Source organism: Echiichthys vipera (genome assembly GCF_963691815.1).
Source record: "Echiichthys vipera genome assembly, chromosome: 10".
Lineage (NCBI taxonomy): Eukaryota > Metazoa > Chordata > Actinopteri > Perciformes > Trachinidae > Echiichthys > Echiichthys vipera.
The window spans coordinates 30,716,469-30,743,216 of record NC_139835.1 but is presented as its reverse complement, the minus strand read 5'-3'; the positions used below and the strand labels follow the sequence as shown (position 1 = coordinate 30,743,216).

The following is a 26,748-nucleotide window of genomic DNA, read 5'->3' as shown; positions in this document are numbered from 1 at the left end:
GACTGGAGCCTCTCATCTGGGACACGCCAGGATTAACGGAGCTCTGCAACACACAGAAGCAGCACAGCAGCACTTAATGATGAACGCCGTCACACACGGGGTTCATGCACACACACAGGGTTCGCACACACACACACAGGGTTCACACACACACACAGGGTTCGCACACACACACACGGGGTTCACACACACACACAGGGTTCACACACACACACACACACACAGGGTTCACATACACACACAGGGTTCGCACACAGGGTTCGCACACACACAGGGTTCGCACACACACAGGGTTCACACACACACGCACATAGGGTTCGCACACACACAGGGTTCGCACACACACAGGTTTCACACACACACACACACACACACACACACAGGGTTCACACACACACAGGGTTCACACACACACAAGGTTCACACACAGGGTTCACACACACACAGGGTTCGCACACACACAGGGTTCACACACACACAAGGTTCACACACACAGGGTTCGCACACACACACAGGGTTCACACACACAGGGTTCACACACACACACACAGGGTTAGCGGTTTCCAGCACCTGTAAACGTGAAGTGTGTGAGTGTGTCGAAGATAAAGGTTTATTTGAACTGGTGATAACTGGAGAGTTTAACGATGATACAAATATATATGATCACGTTTTAACAGCTGTGTTCTTGCACAGTACGTGTGTGTCTCTGCGTCTGTGTGTCTCCTGGCTCCGGTCGGTAAAAACATCCACAAACACACAGAATAAATGCCATAAAAATGTTATTTTACTATTATCTAGTTTGTTATTTGTCACAACAGGAAAATAACTTTGATAAACTGCTTTAAAGTGGGTTCGTTCACCTTTTTAAGGTCAAAATCAAGCTTTTTCAAACACTTTCAAGCTCCTTGTTTATGCTTTTCCAGCCCCGTACAGCTGTTACATACATTACATATTAAAAAAAATGATTTGACTTGACGAGTTACGCTGTAAACAATTCAAATTGTGTCCCGTGAAACCACAAGGTTAAGAAATTAAATGAAAATGAGATTTTATAGCTATTTGTGGACACAATTTCATGCTTTTTCAAGCACTTTTACAAGAATCAAGCACTTTCAAGCTCCATTTTGATGTTTTTCCAGCCCCGTACAGCTGATACATACATTAGAAAATAATTATTTCACTTTGTTTAAATCCTGTTAAAAGAAACGTTTTAACGCTGTAAACAACTCAAATTGTGTCCCGTCAAACCAGAAGAGAAATTCTATTCTGAAGCTGTTTGCAGACACAATTTCAAGCACTTTATCCAACATTCAAGCACTTTTCAAACCTTGAAACACATTCAAATTCAAGCATTTTCAAAGGTTTCAGGCCCCCGTTCGAACCCTGTTTCTGTCACGGTTAAACGGCGTTCCTGTGTCAGGTCGGTGCGTGGAGACGTCACCGGCGTCGCTGCAGCTCCAGGAGAGTTTCAGTCTCTTTTTTCATCTCAGTGTCACGACTTCAGAGGAGACGGTGACGCTCAGGCGCTGATGTCTAACAGCTGAGGTCAGGGTCAGGGGGTCGGGGGAGGTATTAAGGGTTACCATGGAGACAGACGATGGCATATCTACCTGTGTTTCTGTCCGGACGCTCGCATCCATGTGTGTTAAAGGTCACAAAGGTCCAAATATCTGCGTCTGCGTGTGTGTCCATCCTGCACCGCTGCACCGTCGACTGCTGCTGCTGCTGACACAGATCTGCATCCTCCGCTCATCACCCTGCCTGTGTGTGTGTGTGTGTGTGTGTGTGTTATGGAGCACACACACACACACACAAACACACACACAGAAAAAAGCCATCTCTTAATGGCACTCAAATCCCCTGGATGGAGATGGGCGGCTGGCGGGATTACAGAAGGAACGCAAAGCTCTCAGATCAGAACGCTGAGGCCGAGAGGTAACTTCAGATTATACACACACACACACACACAAACACACACACACACACACACACACACACACACACACACACACACACACACACACACACACACACACACACACACACACACACACACACACACACACACACACACACAAAGTTAGACGTAGAAACTTGCAGATGTTGGTGGATCAGGGGATCAGAGCGCTGTGATCTGATGAGAGGCGATCGATACACTTTGTTAAATAAGACTAACATCTCTCCATTAGAGTGAGTGTGTGTGCGTGTGCGTGTGCGTGTGCGTGTGTGTGTGTGTGTGTGTGTGTGTGTGTGTGTGTGTGTGTGTGTGCGCGTGCGTGTGTGCGTGTCTTTGAAAGTGTCCCCGAGTGCATCTACATAGTCGTGACAATAAAATGATTAAATACTCATTTGTTAAACATTCCACTCCCTCAGGAGTTCACGCAGACGCGTTTCACCGCGTGGTGGTTTCATAAAACCTGTTTTCCATTAGATTAAAAAGCAGAGAACAGGTTATAAACGTGCATATTCATCCAGACATGACAGCGACCTACATCTGAGCGCTGACCGTGTCCCTAAAACATGAGTCTGTGGCCCAGATGTTACACAACAGCTGTTCCCGGGCCTCTGTGGCTCCGCGGTTATGAAACCCACTCAGCACATCAGAGCGCGCGTGACCCTCTGAGGGGAGCAGGAGACCACCGACGTGTGTGTGAGCGTGTGTGTGAGCGTGGGTTTCACACGGGACGGACGGACGACACCCGCCTTCACCGTGTGGAGACAGACACAGACGGACAGAGGGACCATCTGCAGGGGCATCGGACACACGGCCTCATAACAACCGTAAAAACATACCATAATATCTGCACAGCTGGTCGCCATGGTGATGAGGGTGGATCTGGGTCGTCTGGGGGGGTTTAGCTCACCTGGACCGACGGTCCTGAAAAAAAAAACACACACACACACACACACACACACACACACACACACACACACACACACACACACACACACACACACACACACACACACACACACACACACACACACACACACACACACACACACACACACACACACACACACACACACACACACACACACACACACACACACACACACACACACACACGACGGCTGCACAAGAGACGTTAAAGTAAAGGAAACTTTCCGCTGCATGAAGGAAACTTTCCGCGGCGTGGAGGAAACTTTCTGCGGCGTGGAGGAAACTTTCTGCTGCGTGGAGGAAACTTTCCTCTGCATGAAGGAAACTTTCTGCTGCGAGGAGGAAACTTTCCGTTGCGTGAAGGAAACTTTCCGCTGCGAGGAGGAAACTTTCCGTTGCGTGAAGGAAACTTTCCGCTGCGCGGAGGAAACTTTCCGCTGCGCGGAGGAAACTTTCCGCTGCGCGGAGGAAACTTTCCGCTGCGCGGAGGAAACTTTCCGCTGCGCGGAGGAAACTTTCCGCTGCGCAAAGGAAACTTTCCGCTGCGCAAAGGAAACTTTCCGCTGCGCAAAGGAAACTTTCCGCTGCGCAAAGGAAACTTTCCGCTGCGCGGAGGAAACTTTCTGCTGCGCGGAGGAAACTTTCCGCTGCGTGGAGGAAACTTTCCGCTGCGTGAAGGAAACTTTCCGCTGCGTGGAGGAAACTTTCCGCTGCGTGGAGGAAACTTTCCGCTGCGTGGAGGAAACTTTCCGCTGCGTGAAGGAAACTTTCCGCTGCGTGAAGGAAACTTTCCGCTGCGTGGAGGAAACTTTCCGCTGCGTGGAGGAAACTTTCTGCTGCGTGAAGGAAACTTTCCGCTGCGTGGAGGAAACTTTCTGCTGCGTGGAGGAAACTTTCCGTTGCATGGAGGAAACTTTCTGCTGCGTGAAGGAAACTTTCTGCTGCGTGGAGGAAACTTTCTGCTGCGTGGAGGAAACTTTCTGCTGCGTGGAGGAAACTTTCCGCTGCGTGAAGGAAACTTTCCGCTGCGTGGAGGAAACTTTCCGCTGCGTGGAGGAAACTTTCCGCTGCGTGAAGGAAACTTTCCGCTGCGTGGAGGAAACTTTCTGCTGCGTGAAGGAAACTTTCCGTTGCATGGAGGAAACTTTCTGCTGCGTGGAGGAAACTTTCTGCTGCGTGGAGGAAACTTTCTGCTGCGTGGAGGAAACTTTCTGCTGCGTGGAGGAAACTTTCCGCTGCGTGGAGGAAACTTTCTGCTGCGTGGGGGAAACTTTGTTGCGTGGAGGAAACTTTGTTGCGTGAAGGAAACTTTCCGCTGCGTGAAGGAAACTTTCCGCTGCGTGAAGGAAACTTTCCGCTGCGTGGGGGAAACTTTGTTGCGTGGAGGAAACTTTGTTGCGTGAAGGAAACTTTCCGCTGCGTGAAGGAAACTTTCTGTTTCATGAAGGAAACTTTCCGCTGCGTGGGGGAAACTTTCCGCTGCGTGGAGGAAACTTTCTGCTGCGTGAAGGAAACTTTCCGTTGCGTGAAGGAAACTTTCTGTTGCGTAAAGGAAACTTTCTGCTGCGTGAAGGAAACTTTCCGCTGCGTGGGGGAAACTTTGTTACGTGGAGGAAACTTTGTTGCGTGAAGGAAACTTTCTGCTGCGTGGAGGAAACTTTCTGCTGCATGGAGGAAACTTTCTGCTGCGTGGAGGAAACTTTCTGTTGCGTAAAGGAAACTTTCCGTTGCGTGAAGGAAACTTTCTGCTGCATGAAGGAAACTTCCCGCTGCGTGGGGGAAACTTTGTTGCGTGGAGGAAACTTTGTTGCGTGAAGGAAACTTTCCGCTGCGTGGGGGAAACTTTGTTGCGTGGAGGAAACTTTGTTGCGTGAAGGAAACTTTCCGCTGCGTGAAGGAAACTTTCTGTTTCATGAAGGAAACTTTCCGCTGCGTGGGGGAAACTTTCCGCTGCGTGGAGGAAACTTTCTGCTGCGTGAAGGAAACTTTCCGTTGCGTGAAGGAAACTTTCTGTTGCGTAAAGGAAACTTTCTGTTGCGTGAAGGAAACTTTCTGTTGCGTGAATGGAAACTTTCACCCCGGCTCTAGGAAGACGTTTCACCTCTCATCCAAGAGGCTTCATCAGTTCATGTACGCATCTGACCAGGCTGAGACTGGACCAGGACCAGGACCAGAACCAGGACCAGGCTGGGACTGGACCAGGACCAGGACCAGAACCAGGACCAGGCTGGGACTGGACCAGAACCAGGACCAGGCTGGGACTGGACCAGGACCTGTACGAACCCTGACTGTTGAACCCAAACCGGCTCCTGAGCACAGTTCCATTGTTGTTTTACAGACATTCGTATTTAACTAAGGAGGTAAAATCATTTGTTTACGCTGAAACTTTCAGTTACCTTTGTTTCGAGCAGCGAGCGTTTCGTTCAGCGAGGCTGAGCTCAGGTTTGGGCAAACAAACAGATTTCACCTTGTGTTTTACGGCTTCAAACACCCTTTTAACAACGTTCAGCCGCTGCTAAACTGATGCAACAGCAGATAAACATTAAGCCTGAGATCATCATCTTGTCTGCAGAAGGTCCAGCTGCAGCCAACAGGGTGAAAATCAGCCAATAAATCATCCTGAAGAACAAGAAAAACAACAAAAAAGCTTCAAAAACCTGAAACAAACTTCTGAATTCAACCGCAAGAGATCAAACTGTTGTTACGCTGCATTTGTGCTTCTTTGATGTTTAAGTGGAAGTGGAATTACGGAGTAAAAGAATCCTTTGGTACGTCGTGAAAGATACCAAATATTAGGTCGTCTCATCTTCAGCCTCTGATCCTGGATCAGGTCTCAGGGGTAGCAGCTCCAGCAGGGGACCCCAAACTTCCCTTTCCCGGGCCACATTAACCAGCTCTAACTGGGGGATCCTGAGGCGTTCCCAGGCCAGTGTGGAGATCTAATCTCTCCACCTGGTCCTGGGTCTTCCCCGAGGCCTCCTCCCAGCTGGACGTGCCTGGAACACCTCCCTAGGGAGGCGCCCAGGGTTCATCCTTACCAGATGATCCTGAACCACCTCAACTGGCTCCTTTCAACACAAAGGAGCAGCGGCTCTACTCCGAGTTCCTCGCGGACGGCTGAACTTCTCCCCCTCTCTCTAAGGGAGACTCCAGACCCCCTCCTGAGGAAACACATTTCACACGCTTGGACCTGGACCTGGTTCTTTGGGTCCTGACCCAGCTTTCAGGACCACAGGTGAGGGGATATTAGAGGATATTAGATTGTGCTCCTTTATTTTCTTAACTAAACTTCCTCTTTGGACACGTGGGACTGCTGCGGTCTTTCCCCACACGACCAGAGACTAAATACAGTCATAAGAAAAACACATCTTCAGATTTAAGTTTAGACAAATCAGAATATTTTTAAAGACTTCTACATTTTAGTTTCAGTCCTAAATGAGTAAAAAATAAAGAAAACACTCGCGTCGTCCGTCTGAAGTGACTCAAACGTGACGTTTAACTCCGACCGCACCTCCTGTGAAAGTAACACACCGGACACAGATGAATTTACAAATGAAATCTTTATATTGTCTCAAAATAAACGAAGCCCATCAGTCTAGACCAAATCGAATTTGTTGCCGCCCGTCCGCCCCATATCCACGCACACGCACGCACACACACACACACACGCGCACACACAACAGGCCGCTGCTACAGGTCGTCTCTGCACAACTAAAGGAAAAACAGCCGTCGTGAAAAACATGCTTTGAGTTTCTTTCCAGATCCTTTTTTTCTTGCATTCAAAACATTTTATTTTGGTAAAATCATACAAGTTTGTTGCACAGCTGAGTATTTTCCCATGCAGTGCAGTCGCCTATCGAGCTAATACAGAAAAGCAAAGTCTACTTCTAAAGAGCTCCGGGGTTCTCCGGGAGGACGCGGAGCAGGTCCCCCCCGAACACCCGACCTGCTCCGCGTCCACGGACAACTCCAGGAGGGGTCATATACGCAAATACAACAATGAGAATAAACCACATGTTTGTGTCTTTAAAGATTGCCATGTGCCAGACATTCACTGGAGAGAAAGAATCATCGGGTCAAATCAGAGTAAAGAATCAATAACGCACACAATTGGAGAGTCGAACACTTCAGCACTGATATGCTTAAGATTGCTTTTTTTGTTTTTGTTTGACAGCTTTATTCCAAACCTTGGCATGTTCGGTTCAATTCCATTTCAAATTTTGTCGCCCAATCAGATGAGTGGCCCCTGAGGAGGCCCCCCCCGAGACAGCTGTGGATATTATTTACTGAGTCCAATGTATCTTAAACATTAAAAAGCTCACACTACCCCGAAATATATAAATTTCACGCATACAGGTGACATTCAACATTCAAGTGCCAGTGTTTTTTGTACTGTCTTTTGGTCAAGTTTCTGAAACTTTCAAAGAATCACTTTGAGGCTTACAAAAATAAATATTTGTCAAAAATGCTTAATAAATTACACAAAAACTAGCAGCAAAAGTAGAATCTAGAAATCTGTGCAAATGGCTAAATTCCCCCCCGACTGCTAAATCCCCTGGTCCCAAATGAATCCTGGTTTAAACGTTGAGAACCCGTCCCCTTTTGTAAACAAGCTGCGTTTCGTCGCCATCTCCTCACACACAATATTTGGAAGCTTAAGGACACGTATCCAAGACATCTCTATAAAACTCTAGATGTGCAATAAAACAACTTTTTTGTAAAACTCGACGGGCGCGACGACGCACGAGGGCCCGCGCGCCTCCAATCGAGTAGCACCATTCAAATCTCAAGTTCTCGACACCGTCAGTGCATCCGCGTTTTATTCAATTTCTAAAACGAAAACAAAAAAGAAACAAAACAAAACAAAAAAAGGTTTCAAGGCACAACACACCCGATGGAGGAGATCGGGAGCGACGCGAGAGCCGGACGCTCCGTCTCCCCTCCTCTCGACGGCTGCTCCTCTTTGAGAGGAAGAGCCAGATTAACTCCTAGAGGACCTGACAGTTAACTTTTAATGTTCCAGACGGAAGTGGACGCACCTCCAGAGTCTACGCTGCCGCAGCGACGCAGACTGAAGCCACTGGCGACGGCGGTGGGTGCACTGAAAGCCCCGCGCCTACCCCCCCCCCTTTGTCCACCACTAACCTAACCCCCCTCCCTGTGGTTCGAAGAGCTGCTCTACCTCGGCTCCGTTTAGTCGCTAAACCTCCGTGATCGTTTAAATGCCTGTCTCTTAAAGATGAACCCTGCCTCCAACGCAGCTTGAAAAGAGAAAACGTTTGTAATTAAGTTAAGCCTGCGACTCAGTTCACGTGTCTTTCCTCCTTGACCAAAAAACAAAACACTTGCAAGCGTTAGAATACCATCTGGGCCCCGTGGTCGCCGGTCGATTCAGTAAACACTAACACCACGCTGTGCCCCCCCGATGCTGTGGTCCTTTATGCAGCCATGTTGAACTTCACTTTCAAGATGGCAGGCATTTTTTGTTTTGATACATATTTGTAGAGAAACAATTCAAAAACCGAAAAAGACCAACTCGGCTTTTCGATTCCGCACACACCTGCACCAAAAATGTCTCAAGTAAAAAGAAACAAAAAACACCGCCCACTTAGCGTAGCTAGCGCTCGGTAGCACGCTAGCTGCCGTTAACACTGTCGAGTCAATTGAAAAATGTGGAGTAACAAGTTCCAGCAGTGATTATTCTGGTTTGAAGCGTCGGCGAGCGTTGGCGCCGAGCTTAATGACTCACGTGTTGCTTAAGATTACAATAGGAATGGCTATTTCAAAGACTATCATATCCATAAAAAGGAGCCGGTCCAGGATAGAGTGAGCGAGAAAAGAAAGGAAAACTAAATGTAACTTTGTCCCTTAGGGTTAAAATACGGCTGCTGGACAGAGAGGCCCGGGTCGTGTCGGGCGCAGCGACGCTCTGTCAGCGGTTTTGACTATAGAAAAGGCTACATGATGTTCCTGCACGAAATTTGAAGTTCAAATGGAATCATGACTCAGAGCCACAATACCCCAGTGTTTGCCAAGGTTTGATTAAGTCCAAGCTTATTGTACCTTTCTAATATTTATTCACCAAATAAAAGAGTAAAATCAAATTTAGAGCTCTTGGCCATGTTCATCTGGTGAAATGAAAACACAGATTTCCTGTCTAAATTCCAAAGGCACAGTACATTAACATACAAATGATCCTCAGGTTATTTCGATTTAGGGTTTTTTTTTTTTTTTTTTCTTCACAAAAAGAACAAAAATACTTCAAACAATGAAAAGCCCGAAGTTGCTATCGGACAATGCACGTCAGCATCCATGCTCACTCTGAGGTGTGCGAATCTCTGCGCTCTCCGGTGCGTTGCACGTGCTGGTGACTCTCCTTTGCGTCGTGCTGCACTTCCTTTGTGAGAGAAGCGAATGGCAGAGAACCAGGGTTGGTAATGTACTGTGTGTCAGTGAAGCTACACAGGGAGGGTTGTTATGGTCTGGCTTAAGTTAACATGTGGTTTCCATTGGGTTGGGTTGACGTGGCAACCTATTCCTATGGCGACTAGTTGCCCCACCAATCCACACTCCCAGAGTGGCTGTAGTTTCCTCCGTAGCCGTCGTTGCTGTAGAAGTTGCCGCCGCCGCCGAAGCCACCTGCGAGACACAGCGTCAGGTCAGTCCATGGAGCAACAGTCAGTACTTTTAATCAAACTGACGCTCGTTTCTAGGGTTGTTTTGTGCCACATAAGTGTGTGAGCGTCAAGGAGTTGTGGTTGCAGTAATGTTGCAGTCGTTGAACATTGAAAGTTCTTGCATAGAAGAGATTCTGCAGCCTGTTGCAACCGTTCTCTCTTGAGTTAGGGCGTACAGTTACTAAACAGTTTGTCTGATACGAAGCTTGTCGATGTTTGGTTGCATCGGGGTTAACTCCAAAATATCGTCGCATACACTGCCGAACTAATCTTAGTGTCAGACACGGTCGCGTTCAGCTGCCAGCAGCAGGTCGGTGATCCTCTACGCTCAGGGGAAGAGTCCTAAATATATATAAAGTTATCTCACGTGCCGAAACTTTGCACCATGACAGCTGTAATTTATAGAGGACTTAATTCTTAAACTGAACCTTTAACAAGTGTTAAGTTGCAATGTTCACAGCGCACAACTCTGACTAGGATCAGAGTTACGTTCAAACTCGGCTACGTGTTTGGTGGTTTTACACCTGCACTGTTCATCCGTCAGCCGAACCTACACCAAAATGAAGCACAGATAAAAAGGTTGGTGGAATTTGGTTCTTACCTCCTCCAAAGCCACGGTTTCCTCCATGGCCTCCAGTGCTACGCCCGCCACGGCTGCTGGTGAAGTTTCCAGTGCCACCAGGCGTCTGACGGTAATCTCTAGCTCCGAAACCACCAGAGAACCTAGACACATGTACGCTTGTTAGACACTTTCTTAAGGAGCAAGTTACAGATCAGAAGTGGTGAAAGACTCATTTAACCCAGCAGGTTCACGCGTTTATCCTACAAGCAGTTAGATACGGAGACACATTTGTTGCCGCTAATTACTCAAAGGGGAACTCTTCACATGTAAAATACTTTTAAAATATCTTGTTCCCTCATAACGGCTGGTAATCGCTTTATCACGCCCCTCTCTGCAGGAGACAGTTACCTCTTAGAGCGTCCACGGGTCGTGCTCTTGTGCTGGTGCTCGTAGGCGAGGCTTTCAAGCCAGGAGGGAACCTCCTGCTTGGCCTCCACCAAAATGTCCAGCAAATCTTTGGTTATGTTGCTGTTTTTGTCGTTAAAGAACGACGTGGCCAGACCTGCGTAAAAGATTATAAAGAGTTAGTGAAAAGAGGTACAGGACAGACATCAAAACAACCGTTTTAGTTAAAGAGAAATGTTCCGTACCAAGGTTGCCCACACGTCCCGTACGGCCAATACGGTGAACGTATTCCTCGATGTCACTGGGCAAATCGAAGTTAATGACGTGCTTCACGTTGCTGATGTCCAAACCTCTGGCAGCCACCTGAGAAATGACAAAATATACAAAGACTGTGAGACCACAGAACAACTTATCATTCTGACCACTTAAGTTAGCAACAGCTGATAAAATCCGACAATGTTCAGCAGTTTCCCCTCAAATGTGATTCAAACAAACAAAAAACGATCATATTCGTAGGCATATCTTTTAAAACCGTGTGGCTTTGATCTCAAAATCAAATTCGTGTTTGTCGACCTGGAACTGGATCCAAAACAAATCTGGCTCTTCTTTATGACGCTGTAATATTTAGCATACTCAAGCTTCTTCATACGACCCAGAGGGAAACATTAAAAACGTTATATTTAAAACCGTAGAGCAGATGAAAGATGTTACTGGATCATCAGAAATCTGAGAGAAGCCACTCAGATCAGATTTTAAGCCTAAAGAAACTGCAACCAGGCGTCAAAGAACTGCGGATGATGAAGGTTGACTGTTGTGTCGCCTGTGTCTCACACCGCACGGACCACAACCGGTGACCAACAAGTACGTCTGTTGTGCAAATGTATGAGGAAATAACTCCACACCAGCAGGCGGTCTGCATCCGTCATTTAACAGTAGTAAAGTTTGCCTCTTGCTCGATTTGACTGGCTGCCAGTGTGACATTGCCAAGGGACGGTAAAGTCTGAAATCGCTAGAAAGACGTGCCATATGGTGCAAGAGAGGAACACCTCCCCCGAACCCCCCAAAAGGTTAAAACTTAGGTCCGCTTACAGCTGTAGCCACCAAGATGGGGCAGCGCCCAGACCGGAACTGATGCAGAGCTTCCTCTCTGTCTCTCTGGGACCGGTCTCCGTGGATGCTGGTGCAGGCGTAGCCCTCGTGGTAGAGGAAGTCTTCCAGAGCGTCGGCTCCTTTCTTGGTTTCCACGAACACCAGAGTCAGCGAGTCTTTGCCTGTGCAGCGGGAAACAAGAGGACGAGACACAAAGGGAGGACAGCAGGATAAAGAGCACGGAAGGAGAGAAAGAGATAGGAATCATTGATGACTGATGACGAGGGCATGGATGAGGGGTTGTGACTAAAAAGATGTGAGCAGGAACTTAAAGTCACGCTAAAAAAGGAAAGCAACGACAAGATCATGATGTAAAACAAAATAAAAGTCTAAATGACAACTTGGAAATGGAAAAATGGGTTGGATAAAAAAGCTGAACGATTACTGACGACCATTAATGAACCATTAACCGCCTGGGCTTCAGGTTATCTGCAGAGCACAGAGACGGGACCTGAACAGTGTTTAAACTAGGGATGTATTGGCGTGGGATGTCCCTAGTTTAAACAATTTAAATATAGTATATGACGGTGCAGCTATTTGGCATTAATGGCTTTCAAAATAAAAGCTTGAGATAATAAAAATGGCTAAGGGAAGACGGGATAGGACAGGCCGTTCCAAGGCGCACCATTTGCAGCTAATGCACTCGGGCACAAGCCGGTTAACATCCATCATAGCTCCACCCCGTCCATATCACTAAATATTAATAACGCCAGTGAGTAAAAACTCCCACATGAGCCCAATAAGACTCGCTTAATTGATTAGATGGAAACGGGACATTTGGGCCGCCATCTTCATGCAGTCGACCACCACTAAGCCTCTTTACCCAACAGTCAAAGTGTGAGCTTTCACCAAGGCCGTCCGTGGATTAACAGATTAAAACAGAACAAAAGCGCGGTGTGTTGCTTCCTTTAGAGGTAGAGTCCAGTTACAAAACTTCTATACAACACCAGCAATGAGCAGACATGGCTGAAGATGGCTCAACACCAGGGTCGGGGAATGTTTTTACTCGTCCTCCCTTGTACCCCTGAAGACCGCGCTGTCGCTCTTAAGACAGCGTGGGAAACCGTGGCTTAGAACCGGCTTATTTTCATGTTCATCCTAAACTCGCAGAGTTGGTGAAATGCTGGAACGGTGGAAAGGCAAAATGATGTTTTTTTTAGAGGTTTTATTAAGTTACCGTGCAGTTTGAACGAAGCGTGTTTTGCTAACGTCTTACAAGAGAAACTTGAATTCAGAGGCTGTACAGGTGTACAAGTTTAAGAACATGACTTCTCTTGACTGTTTGAGGCTTTATTTTGTAACATAGTGGAACAAACTTGTTGCTCAAACACATCTCAGCAACCACCGATGGCTTAGCTGACGGTTGGAAAATTTTAACATCGCCCAACCCTGCTCAACACACCGTTAAAAACCCCACAATACGCTAATATTAAAGTTCTAGATTGTATCGTCTGCTCACTTAATCATGGGGCACAAACTGATAGTGTTTAAACGTATGGACACTGTGTGCATAACTCTCCATGACAACCAGCCAACGTGGTCATTTTGAGCCGTTAACACACCAACTACGGCCGAGGAGGACTCCCTTTTCAACAGGGAGGAGATTTGAGTCAACAGCACAGTCTATACAGTGTAAGGAAAACCGTGTTGGTCCTAAAAGCTCTTACTGGAAATGAAAGGAAAAACAAAAACGGAGGCAGCGTGTCAGCTGGGGGAGCAGAGGGACAGGATGAGCTGTGGGATGTGATGTCTCTGGCTTGAGGGTCAAGAGTGAAATTATGATATATTCACACTTACCGGGCTTCTCTGGGGGCTCTGTCACATTTTCCTGAACCTCACTGGGAATAACTAAGATAAAACCAAACCGGCCAGTAAACGTGGGGCTTCTCAGCACACAGATACAACAACTTCAGATCATTGTGAGAAGCAGACGCCTTAAACACGGCAAGTTATTTCAGTGACTGCTCACCCCTGTATGACATTTTAATTATCTTTCACTGTAAATTCTAATGAACATACGTTAGCAGACATGTAGCAAAGTCAATATTAGCTCAATATGGGGCAGACTGACACACACAATGATGGATCAGATCCCAATGTGACCTTCATTAGGAGGCACTAGACCCTTCTTATTAGAGTTTGAGTTTCTCACCTGTGGCATTGAGCAGGTCAAGGAGGAAGGACCTCTTGTCGTTGTCCTCCACCCAGACCACCTTCTGGGTGATGTTTTCTGAAGTGGAACCAACACGGCCCACGGCCAGGAAAATGTAGTCCTCCAGGAAGTCACGGGCCAGAATCTACGCAAACAGATCAAACAGGTAAGTGTCAAGGACATTGGGAACCCGTAGGTTCACAATCAGGAGAAATATAACCTATTTATTTAGCAGCTAAAGAATGACGCCATCAAGGAGAGGACATTTATAATTTTGTAAAGTCCGCTACTTGCTGATAGTAGTTTTCCAAATAATATAAGGGCGCACTCACACTGTCATTCCGCACCGCGCCCCGGGCTTTAGGGTACTTGTCCCCCCTCCCTCTCCCCCCGCGCCCCAGGCCTGTTTGTACTCACACTACCTAGGCCTCACGCAAATGCCTCTTGCTGTCCATTCGTCATCACATCGTAGGCCTCGTGCTCGTACACTTGCGCACACTCGTGCTCGTACATGTGCAAACGCGCTCTACAAAAGCCCACCTCTCTCAGACGGGCCGCGGACGGCCAGCTGGCCGCAATTATGCGCGGAGCGGGTGCACTCACACTGGTCCAACGCACTAGGCATGACCCAAAAAAATCAGTTTTGACCCGGTGCGGGAGGACAGTCCAAGTGCGCCCTAAGTTCTGTTGATAGACTCTCCAGCAAAATGACGCTATTAGCTTATAAATTCAGGACCATCGAACTACAACAGATTTTCCCGGTCAAAAAACAGATACGGATGCGCCCAGTTGATCGAGCAGGCGCGAACAACTGGGAGACTAAAAGTCCTTGATTCAGTGGCCCCAGGTTCGACTGCGATCTGCGACCCTTTGCTGCATGTCGCCTCCCCTTTCCTGTCAATCTCCAACTGCCCCAGCATAATAAAGGCATGAAAAAATTTAACAGAACCCCTGATTCTGATATTTATTACACTGAGTAAAATTCTGTATACATGTAGACTGTCCAACCAACCTGGATCTCCTTAGGGAAGGTAGCGCTGAACATCATGGTCTGGCGGATGCCCTTAGGTGGCATCGTATCCTGCTCCACGATGCGTCTGATCTGTGGCTCGAAACCCATGTCCAACATGCGGTCAGCCTCATCCAGCACCAAGAAGCTGCCGACACATTTCATATTAAATTACACAACAAATACAGACTGGAGTAAGCCGTTTCAATAATGAAAAAGGAACAGTATTATACTGACTTGCAATAGTCCAGACCGATCTTTCCCCTCTCCATCATATCCACCAGACGTCCAGGTGTGGCCACAAGCAGGTGACAGCCTCTCTCCAGCTCGCGGATCTGCTGGCCGATATCAGCGCCGCCGTAGACCACGCAGGGACGCACGCGTGAGCGGTAGGCAAACTAAGACGTAGGAAGAAACGGAAACGATTAAGCTTCAATGTTTAAGCGCACTGTTGTGTTCTATAACAGTGTCAGGTACAGTTACTCAGACGCTTGGACGGAGCTCACCTTTCTCGCCTCGTCATAGATCTGCAAAGCCAACTCTCTGGTGGGAGCCAGGACGAGAGCGATGGGGTACTGCTTACGGCGGCCGTACCTTCCATTGTCCTGAGCATCAAAGATAAAATGTTGATTAGCACAAATCAAATAGTAATGCAGGGTGTGTTCAGTTGTGCATTGCCTTTCCCCTGTACCTGTCCACTGTTCTTAGCGGCCTGCAGAGCATCTCCTGGCCCTTCGCTGTAGATCTGACTCAGCACCGGCAGCAGGAAAGCAGCGGTCTTACCGGAGCCTGAAACACAGCGAGGGTTACACGTACAGTACGTTTACACTTCCTAAAACGTAGTGATGTTTTCTATGTAGAAAAATAAACCAGTAAAGGGCTGGATGATCTACTTAAGTGTCAAATCCACACACTAGGAATATACAGAAACACTCACCAGTCTGGGCGCAAGCCATCAGGTCTCTCTTGGACTTGATGATGGGGATAGCGTACTTCTGAACTGGTGTAGGACGATCGTAGCGACTCAGGCCGATGTTCCCCATAATAATCTCCCCCATGTCGACATCATGGAACTACCGAGTAATCACACAAGTTATATTAAAACCTTAGAATTTAGACATAGGTTGGCTGTTTTAATAACACTGCTATCGAATACGCAAGCACTTACGCTTTCAATGTGGGGAGGGGAGTTGCTTCCAGTGGCCTCCACGGGAATATCGTCGTATTTCTCAAAGTTGATCCCAGTGTTGCTTGCAGCGAAAAGCTCACTAGAAAATAAAAAAATTGCAGAAATTGAGGTCAAACGCAAAATACATGATCGCAGTTTTGTCATTTGTATGCAAAAAATCTGCCTCAGGCCCCGATCCGGCAGAACGGGTTTAGCAAGCTGGCTATTCTGCTCCAAGTTGAGAACGCAAAAACACTTATTTAAAGCGACTGCCCCCGTCTGCTTAAAACACGCCCTCCTGATTGGGAACTTACTTCTCCAGGCGGTCGTTGGGAGCCGTGGGCTTGGACCAATCCTCCTCTCTGGACTCGTCCTGCCAGCGGTTGTTTCCTCCACCGGAAAAGCCCCCGCGCTCGTATCTGTGGAGATGCAGTGCGTTAGAGCGCGGAGCAGAAAGAAACCCTTCCATCTCTGATTCAATACAACAGCACATTAAGAAAGCTAAAGTACTAAGCTAGGTGAAGACCTCAGTGGCTAAATTTGGCTAAAACAATTTATTTGCAATACAAATAAACCAATGGAAATGCTCAAAGTCACCATAAAAATGATAAAATAAGACATTCAGAATGCATTTACTGCTTCATTTTAAAACATTAAGACAAAGATTGCAGACCTTCCCCTGGAGCTGGCACCACGGTCGTTGAAGAAGGTAGACTTTGATCTGTCGTTGCGTCCACCAAAGCTGTTGTAGGCGGCATCCCTGGGAGCTCCACCCCAGTTGCCCTCACCGCCAAACCCTGTGATGAACGGATAACAACCCGTCAGCGACACCACCTTTGTGCAAGTCGGATGTTATCAAATGGACACTTTCTTACCAAAAGTGGAGCTATGATCAATCCCCTAAACTGCACTGCTAATGTTATAAGTCATTTATAACAGACTGCACATCCATTATTACCATGTAGAGTAACTGATGTTGTAACAGCTGTATAAACTGGGTGGGGGAGGGCCGTGTTTCCATCTTTAACTACACTGTCAGGCTAAAAAAAAAAAACTCGGGGCTACAGTTAGACATGTTAAGGCATGACAGGGTTACCCCACCTGCATTTTGTAATGGTTGATTAAACGAGCCTCCGCCCCTGTTACCACGGTAGGCGCCACGCCCACCTCTATCATTGCGAGGGGGTCCTCGTCCTCCAAAGCCACCGTTTGTACGGTTGTCGTGGTAACCATTCACAAATCCATTGCTGCGTCCGCCGTCCCATCCAGGTGAATCTTCACCGAAAAAATAAAATAAAAAGAAAACTTAGCAAGAGGCTAAGGTTATCCATGTGTGTCAGTAAACAAGAACACATTTGGCTGCGCGCCTCACTAACCATGAGTCCCTCTTCAAGTGACTGGCCTATTTTTAGCCTGGTTTGCCGACAGGTGGGAAGCAAGCAACTCCAGAGGAGACTAGGATCTGAACTAAAAGCTCACACAACTACCCAGAAGAAAAATGCTGCAACAGTTTTACACCAGAATAAATGCAGAGAAATCAAAGGTTTTTGGTAGAATGAACCAAATCCAGTCGTTCTTATAACAACAACCAACCCACTCGTTATTTCGGTAGCATGATAAGTCTGTACCAAGGCTGAGCTATGGGGCATGACATGCGTGACATAACTGGAGCTGCGTTGTTGGCGGGTCACAGCAGAGGGCGCTAGAAATTAGGGGTGGCGTCGCTCAGGGGATCTTTTGGTGCAGGATGGTGGTCTACGTACATCTTATCTTTCATACGACCTATAGTCCGACCAAGGGGGGCGACCTCCAGCGCAAGAAAAAGGATGCGCAAGTTCCAAAAACCGAGTCCATAATTCTCTCTTGTAAGGTTTTGTCTCAGTGCAGAAAAGTCTGAAATTCAAAACTGAATCCTCACCATTATGATCACCTGTAAAAAGACGGGGCTGTGTGTTCGCCAAGGCTCAACCAACTGGTTAAACGTTACGACCATATGTGTCACGTCCGCGCTCTTAGGCTACGTCTTGAGTGTTGATGTTGGCTGAGCATGAGTCGCTGCAGATGGACACAATCCAAATGGCGGCCCCTGGCTTCAAAGACGGTGAATCAAAGCATTTCGGCTTGAAGGAAAAAGGATCAAGACGCATCATAATCCTTCTGTTAACGGCACTGAAGGGCTTGGAAACTCTTCATGGGAGGTGTCTAGAAAACTGTATAACTTTCTGAGTGACTAACGCAGGAGATGTTGGTTTATATCAAACCACCAAAATAAAAGAATAAAGCAATGCACGTCACAAATGGATTTGCAAAGCTCACTCTTGATGTTAAAATGGCTGCAGTGATGAATCATAACCACCAAACATAAAAGCAATGTTGGATTGACCACATCACTTGGGGCTGAGTAGTGTTTAGCTCGTGTGTTACGCAAGTTGTGGTGTTAAAATAACAAAAGGGAAAACAAACAAATTTGGCAAACACTACAGGGACGGTGGTCTGAATTGAAAACCTGTTAACATGTAACTAAACAACGCTATTGGACTGTCAAGTTGGTGTGTGTTTACACCTATGACGGTATGGTTTGGTGAATCCAACACTGCTTAGAAAGGAGAATATATCCCCGAGCACAGTCTCAAATTCCAGGTGAGTCTTTTGATGCCATCAGGTCAGCCACACTCCAGGCAGCAAATGACCACATAGTTTGAAGTTGTGCAGATTTGGGTTGCTGTGCAAGCAACTCCAAAGACCAGCCTACATGTTGCAAGAAGCCTTTCAGCCTTTGGACAGTTTGCTAACCTAAAGAACAATTCTTGTGTTTCACCTTGGGCTCACATCCACACAACTAAGTTTTCATTCCAAAAAGCAGAAGTGTTTTAGCTAAACACGCCGTATAACCTATCACATGACCATTCATTGGACATACGTGGAGGTGTAAACAGGACTGTCTGATGTTGCCCTGCGATTGAAAGTACAGGAAATGTTTCGGAGCAAGGACGATAATGGTGAGAATGAAGATGTCACATGAGTATAAGGCGGTAACCGCGGTGGAAAACAGATTGGGAGTGGTGACGGGAGCGTTATCCATCACAGGAGGAAGCCATGGCAATAGAAAAGGGGCCCCAACACAGAGGATTAATCTACAAAAGGCAGCCTACCTAACTGATCAGACTGACTGACTGACACAGGTGTCGGTGTCACAAACATCTGTTCCTGCTTGTCCAGACTAAAACACAACCCTAGACTTCTCAAACTAATAACGGGCTCAGCAGCATTTCCAAATGTCTCCGTTTTAGGGGCCAAGAAATGTCCGGAGTGTGACTCAAATGTAGGAAAAGCGTGTTTTTAAACGTAGTAGTGTGGATGAAGCCTAGGGCTGCTTAGGGGGGTGGATTTGCATAAATTAGCCTAGTGGCCGTTTCTTGTTGAGTTGTGTCAACGCAGCTTAATGTCTTTGCTCAATAAAATCTTTGATTTCAATACTGCAACTAAGAAGTTAATGGGTTTGAATGTTTGAACAATGCAAAAGAGGCATTATATCCTTGGTGTTTAACTGCTGACATTGTCTGGTTATTAGTAAGACAGCCACTTGTGATGCAGTGCAGCTCTGAAGGCACCGTCCATGCATCATTATCACATAAGCAACTTGGTTTGCAAGCTTTGACAAATGCTGTGTTAGGCCCAGATTTCTGCTGCTTTTTTTCCAAGTGACCATGACAAAGCAAGGGCACGTTGATTCTGCCCCAGTGTTTAGCTATATATACACTAGGAAACTCTGCCAACAAGTAGATGGCTTGGCATGCAGGTAGAGGTCAAGGTATACCACATTTGTTTCGCCAACCCCCACTGTAGGCATGGTAAAGGGCAAGCTCTTGAGGGGCCAGTCTTGGGTAACCTGAGCAAAGGTAGGGAAGCAGGCTATAAAAAGACTCACCCAGAATTACTGGCTCATGCAGTATGAGTGTGGGGCTTGTCTCTACACTAGTAGTTACCAATCTTACAGCCATCCCATCCTGCAGTATAGTTATTTCCTTGTCTTTGCTGACACTCTGCCTGCCATGGTTGCGGGTACTGCTTAGGAGGAACTTTGGGGATATTGCAGGTGAAATAAGGGCGTGCATATACAGTAGGAAAAAGATCATTTTAATGACTTTATCATGTGCATATTCAAAAGATTAAGACGTTAACACTGTAGTTAACAAAAGCATTAACCCAGCAAGCATACGCTTACATCAAATTGCCCCATAACCTACAACATATTACTCATTGTGAATGCAAGCGTCCCAGCAGAGAGAAGCACATCAGTGATCATGAGCCCATCGTTAACTTTTACTGTGAGGTGTACAGCTCCACCCCTCCCCCCCTGCACTGGCTTTGCTGGTGTGTAAAATGGCTATTTCATGCATCTGTAAATGCAGGTTGCCCTCAGCGAAAGCAGACAGAAGGGACTTACAGATATTTACTGGTGCCACTGAATAACCGCACTGTCTATCAGCGGAATAACCATTTCCTGCTGTGGAATAAGAAAACAGTACAACGAGAGAGAAAACGTCAAAGTGTACAATGACACAGTAACATAATCCAAGAATTTTAATTGAATTATCTGGTAAATTACAACAGGCACAGCACGTGTGTTGATTTAACGTATTTTAGAGGTTAACAGGTACAAGAAGAGAGAGAAACACTTCAAAACCACCTCATCCTGCTTTCAAAAACATTAAAAAGAGTCTATAGATACTTTTCAGTGCTACAAACAAACCACTCCACCTCCCCCCAGAGCAACCAACAGCAAAATTACCACTGGAAAAAGTTACTGAAATCAGACATTTGTTTAATTTGCCTCACTTATGATCAGTCTGAGGCTCCGATGGGACTGATACGACATTAACATGAGCGCCGTTATCATTTCTGCTCATCAGTCCGACTCTTTACTGATCCCCTGTTTGATTCCTGATCATTTTTTGTGAGGAAAGAAAAAGTTTCCTACGCATTTCCAGTGTCTGAAGAGGTTTTATTACCCAAGTCTGAATAATGTGTAGATGAAATGATAATACTTTATTTTGGTTTTCCAAAGAAAAATCCACTCAGCCTGTCTGAGTCTAATGTTACTGCAACGACTGCTTGGGATCTTGACTTCCTCACCACCATGACTCAGTCGGGCAAGTCACCAGCAGCGTAAACACGAGTTTCACGTCACTGTTTCGCAATAAAGAACCGTCAAAAAGGATCTCAGAGAGAAACAAGCCTGGTTCCCATTCAATTCTGTGACCAGTTGTTGATTCCCATCCCTCGTCTGGGGTGAAGATTCCAGGCTGCAGCCTTTTAACGGCACCACTTACCCTTTAGTTTACCCAGGCCAAAATAAACTATCATACGCAGAAGCTTCAGTATTAGTGCTTCAGTCTTTCTCGCTTTATCTAAATTTCCCCATGATCTGATGGAAGAACACAGGTCAAAACTGTGCCGATGGTCTGAGTGTGGCTCAGTCAAAGCTTCAGAGGGAACTCACCGTTTTTAGGTGCATCTTTGTTTCTCAAGTGAGGTGGAATGTAACGCCCTGGGTGGAGGAAAGAGGAAAACATGTCAAAACTCATGTGCAATAAACAGTCAAAGCATGTGCATCAATGCAACGGTTTAAGTCACGGTTCAGAGAGATAGTGCCCTGTATCAGCCAATACCCAAAGCCTACCACGTTTTAAAATGATATTCAAATGCGTTAGGATTTGTTAAGTGTTAAAGCAGAGCTAAAACCAGGTTATCAACCAAAGCTTGCACAAATCAAACAGGGAAGAAAATAAACTGTTTTGTTTTTGATGGCTTTTTCTCATCCAGCTCTGTGATGATTCATTAAGAAAAGCAGGAAAAACAACTACCCAGTTTGGCGTACCAGGGGCCTTTTTGTTGTGGTATTAAAGGAAGGACCTCTTGTCGGTGTCTTCTACTTGTATAAAAATATTTTTTGTAAAAGTATTTGTGACTAAGTTTAAAATTCTGGTATTACAACAACACTACAGAGTGGCACTTAGAGTCAGTGTCTAATGAACAGGTATGTCCCATAGTGTGGAGGTAACTGGGATCATGATTTTTATATGTGCTAGGACACGTCAAGCTTCCTAACTTTAGATTTAATTTTTTTTAAACAGGTACATAGATGATAAAAAGTGCACCAGCAACTTGGTAAAAAAACAAAAAGACAACTTAAATTGTACTTCCTGTTGAATTTAAGTGTAAAACCTTTAAAAGCAGCAACAAATTGGTCAAAACTTACACAGGAATTACTTTCCAGTACATAAACAACACAATTTAAGATTTTAGGTTTGCCCTCTGTCTCGATACCTGATCCAGCCGTTTGAGTCATAATCAGATTGATGCATCGCTCATTTGAAAGCTAACCTGGTATTATTTACAAACTGAAGACGTTATAAATATAAAAACCTGCACTCAAAGAAAGGCGCCGTTACAGCGTCCAGTAAAAAACACTTCCTCAAAGATAAAAGCATTTCAACAGGACCATTTCCCTGTAATTCTGTAAAGGTAACATTTCTCATTTGCTGGAGAATAAAAACAATAGATTACATCATTAACTTGAACATAATCGATGCAAAAGTACTGAATTGTAAAAACAATTACTTGAGGGGGCTCTGAGGGTAATTTAATGTACCAGGTTTGTGACAAGATTACATTTCTCAAATAAGATGAACTGAACTTATCAAGATCAGGGGGGCCCCGTCCTGCCCCTGCTCAGCTACGGCCCTGCATGTTTTAGGTTTCTCCTGCTCCAACACACCTGACTAATGATTATCAAATCTGTGACACGCTTTAGCTGCTTGATGACATCACATTGTTAGACTCAAGTGTGTTAGAGCAAGAGAAACCTAAAACACGCAGGGCCGTAGCTCTCCAGGAGCAGGACGGGGCACCCCGGATCAAGACCAAGAGTAGAATCTGCAATTTGATCCTAGATTTGTGGCATATTAAAACATATATGTAGGCAGTCTTATCACACTTAAACACAGTGTAGCCTCTCTTTTTAAAGTAGAATTTAAAAATGATCGTTGTCGGAGCATAAAACCAATGATGTGTTCATTATGAATCAAGACTCAATGGTCTCTACTATGCTGGAAAAACATGTTTAAAACAAAAACCTAAATGAAACAATGACCTTAAACTGAAAGTCATTCTTAGTATCTTGACACTCCTGGTCTTTACATGGACACATTAAAATATAATCTGCTTCTTTACTTACTGCCGGTTCCTCCGCCCTGGCCGTCAGGAGAGTTCAAGTCTAGGACAGCAAGCTGCAGGGAAACAAACAACAAACATTTAAGAATACAACACGGCCCATTATCAGACAAGCATCGGCTTTCAAACTAGCGATGACAAACAATGCAATGACAGTTTGAACTACAACAGCGTCATAACTTTATTAAACCTGTTAAGCAACTCTTCTACTTGTAGTACTTAGTAGTTCTCCTCTTCTAGTGTTTTGTTATCCACTACAATGGTAGTGATAGCTCTGGTTTAGGTTAAACAGCCTATTCTGGCACAACCATGTGTTTAATCTCTGAACAGGAGACGACAAAAGAAAAACCCATATGGATATATTGATAAAAGGGAGAATAGATCAACCCAAAGAAACAAATCATTAAAAAGGTCAACAAAAATATGAATACCAATGTCAAAAGACAAAATTATAGCTATTACATAATTTCTATACAATTGTTGGTGCATTTCTGTGTATTTAGTTCTTCATATTTGCCAATTTAAATAGAACATGTAAAAAAGATTTCTTGATGCAAATAATCAGCTGGGCAGGTTTAAAATATTAATAAAATGCATTCAAGTGAAATAGCCTGGTGGATTCAAATTGATTCGCTCCCTGAATGATTTATTGACTCAAGAACCTTTAATTCAGAATCATTAACGGTGATTTTTACGAAATCTTGCTTTAGGTTAAGCCACTAACAACCTAACATGTGTTCTGACCGTTAAACGGGGCAAATGTGACAAATTTAAACAGATAAAACAAAAGGGAGGTAAATAATGAGTAAGTAGTAAGAATTAACTTTGTTGCCGTGTATATAATCAGATTATATTTAAGGAATTTGACCTGGCGTTTGTGAATAGCAGATACAGAAATACACACAAGCAGCACAAGACCATTATATCAGAAGCAGAGTTCACAAGTTATGAATGAAGAATATAAAATATAAATGTGTTAGAATTACAGCACCAAATGATTTTTTTTTTAAATAAAATGCATTGGTGCTTGCAGTGAAAGTGCATTCAAACTGACACTTTCCCTGAATGATCGATTATTAAGTGGAGAGCATTTGTAATTCAGAAACATTGATAGCGGATGAAAACCCCTTTGTTTTTCTAAACCATGCTTTAGTTTTAACAACCTAACATGGCCACAAACAAGTATTATCTGACCACCAAATGCTGACGAAGCGGGAGTTCGACAATAAGTAAGTAGTAAATACCAACTTTATTGCCATAAATACAAATTAAATAAGGAATTTGAGCTGGCGTGTGTGCATAGCAGATGCAGAAATACACACTTGAAGCAAAGTATATAAAATATAAATGTGTGCAGGCGATTGCGTAAATGTTACGCACCACTCAGAATAATATTTTTAAATAAAATGCATTGGTGCCTGTAGTAAACAGCTAATTTAAATTGATGCATCCCCTGAATGATGTATTATTAAATGGAGAGCGTTTGTAAGTTAGAAACATTAATGGTGTCTAAATCACCCTTTGTTTTAATAAAAACTTTAGCTTCTAACAGACTAACATGGCCACAACCAAGTATTATGGCCATCAAACAGGGTAAATACTGATGAAAGTAGGAGTAAATACCAACTTTATTGCCATAAATACAAATTAAATAAGGAATTAGAACTGGCGTGTGTACATAGGGGATGCAGAAATACACACAAGAGGCATTATATGAAGTAAAGTATATACAATATAAATGTGTGCAGGTGATTGCGTAAATGTTACGCACCACTCAGAATAATATTTTTAAATTAAATGCATTGATTCTTGTAGTTAACAGCTAATTTAATTTGATGCACCCTCTGAATGGTGTATTATTAAGTGGAGAGCGTTTGTAAGTTAGAAACATTGATAGTGGCCAAAACACCCTTTGTTTTAGTAAAAACTTGCTTTAGTTTAACTTCTAACAACCTAACATGGCCACAAACAAGTATTATGACCCTCAAACAGGGTAAATGCTGACGAAACGGGAGTTACACAATAAATAAGTAGTAAAACTTTATTGCGTGTATATAATAAAATTACATATTGGCAATTTGAGCTGGCGTTTGTGCATAGCAAATGCACAAATAAACACAATACCATTATATGGAGCAAAGTATATAAAATATAAATACCTGCAGGTGATTGCGTAAATGTTACGCACCACTCAGAATAATATTTTTAAATTAAATGCATTGGTTCTTGTAGTAAACAGCTAATTTAATTTGATGCACCTCCTGAATGGTGTATTATTAAGTGGAGAGCGTTTCTAAGTTAGAAACATTAATGGTGGCTGCCAACATTTTCTCCTGCGCCACGTTTCAGGCTGAAGAGGCCCGAGTGAGAAGCGTTAGCCGGCTAACGTCGCAGGAGACCGGCGTGAGCATCCAAGCTAGCTAACCCGCTAACTTCCATTTATTAAAACACCACATACTGAGAGTTACACTTCAATTTAACACGGTTTCAACACTGAAGTTCACCTTTAATGTTATAAAGTCAAAACCTGAACTAACAGTGCGGCTGTGGGCACGAGCTCCGCCATCACAACCGTCTCTACGTCACAACCTCCATTTTAGCAGCCGCAGCGTTAGCTTGTTAGCCTAGCTTGAAGCTAACGACTTAGCTTCTTTTCTCTGTCGAAACTACATGTGCGTGACGGCAAAATTAACCACATTTAATATGACAAAAAGACAAATATGAAGCAGTTAAAAGTACTCACCTGCTGATCTAGACCGTGTGGATTATCAACGACCACATGACTCATAACTAAAGAGAGTTAATGGCGGATTATTTGTGAAGAGAAAAGGATTTTCTTTTGTTAGCTCGAGCCGGCTAAATGCAGTTAAATCCCCTTTTCTGTACAAATATGACGATGTTGAAACCAACGGTTACCTGTAAAAAGTTAGCTTAGACGGTTACGTTCACTTTCAAATAAATAAAACGACGTTTCTTATAAATATAAAGTCCGTTTTAAATGATTATAGTTGGAGCGGAGGGAGAGGAACTCTGTCTTCAGGGTTGACCGTGGTGGAGTGAGAGACCGAGGGCTCAGGTACCGCGAGATATCAGCGGGCTCACGGGCAAGTATCGCGATGTTTGCTTTATCATCTCGGATTGGTGAAGGAAAAGCAGCAGTTTGACACATTAAGCCATTTATTACAGCAGAGGTGTAAATATATATTTAACTTTAACATATCACCGTGAAACTCTCCTTGATGATTAATTAAATAAAAAAAATATTTAGATTAAAAGTTGTTAAATAGCATATGCAAATGAGGCTTTATCTGACTGTGACATTTGCTAAAATATGGAAATAAATGCAGAAAATGTGCCATTAAATGCACCAAAACTCATACAATTCGACATTAATTTGTATTTATATTTTAATTGTTTATTTAAAATATATTTGTCTTTGTTTTAATTCCCATATTTGACTTTCCCAGCTGGTTACTTAAATAAAACCACATTTCTTTATATTAAAG

At 44.6% G+C, this 26,748-nt stretch overlaps 1 protein-coding gene across 10 annotated transcripts; it reads right to left on the bottom strand.

The window, feature by feature from the left end:
* Window positions 1-8,016: 8,016 nt before the first annotated feature.
* Window positions 8,017-26,292, bottom strand: ddx3xa (DEAD-box helicase 3 X-linked a). 10 transcript variants are annotated; one of them, XM_083921792.1, is made up of 23 exons: window positions 26,159-26,292; window positions 25,986-26,032; window positions 23,247-23,298; window positions 21,510-21,557; window positions 20,454-20,513; window positions 19,993-20,085; window positions 19,824-19,895; window positions 17,108-17,281; window positions 16,680-16,803; window positions 16,321-16,425; window positions 16,007-16,106; window positions 15,776-15,911; window positions 15,530-15,627; window positions 15,345-15,443; window positions 15,076-15,236; window positions 14,842-14,986; window positions 13,830-13,974; window positions 13,475-13,525; window positions 11,618-11,799; window positions 10,774-10,891; window positions 10,532-10,685; window positions 10,163-10,284; window positions 8,017-9,523 (listed from the first exon to the last, which is right to left on the bottom strand). In XM_083921792.1, exons 2-23 carry the CDS (start codon window positions 26,028-26,030, stop codon window positions 9,432-9,434), a joined length of 2,376 nt encoding a protein of 791 aa, XP_083777918.1. In that variant the 5' UTR covers window positions 26,031-26,032; window positions 26,159-26,292; the 3' UTR covers window positions 8,017-9,431. The 10 variants fall into 10 exon arrangements, with proteins under 10 accessions (XP_083777918.1, XP_083777921.1, XP_083777920.1 ...); XM_083921795.1 differs by having other exon boundaries at window positions 17,174-17,281; window positions 25,986-26,286; XM_083921794.1 differs by lacking the exon at window positions 13,475-13,525 and having other exon boundaries at window positions 25,986-26,286.
* Window positions 26,293-26,748: the final 456 nt, after the last annotated feature.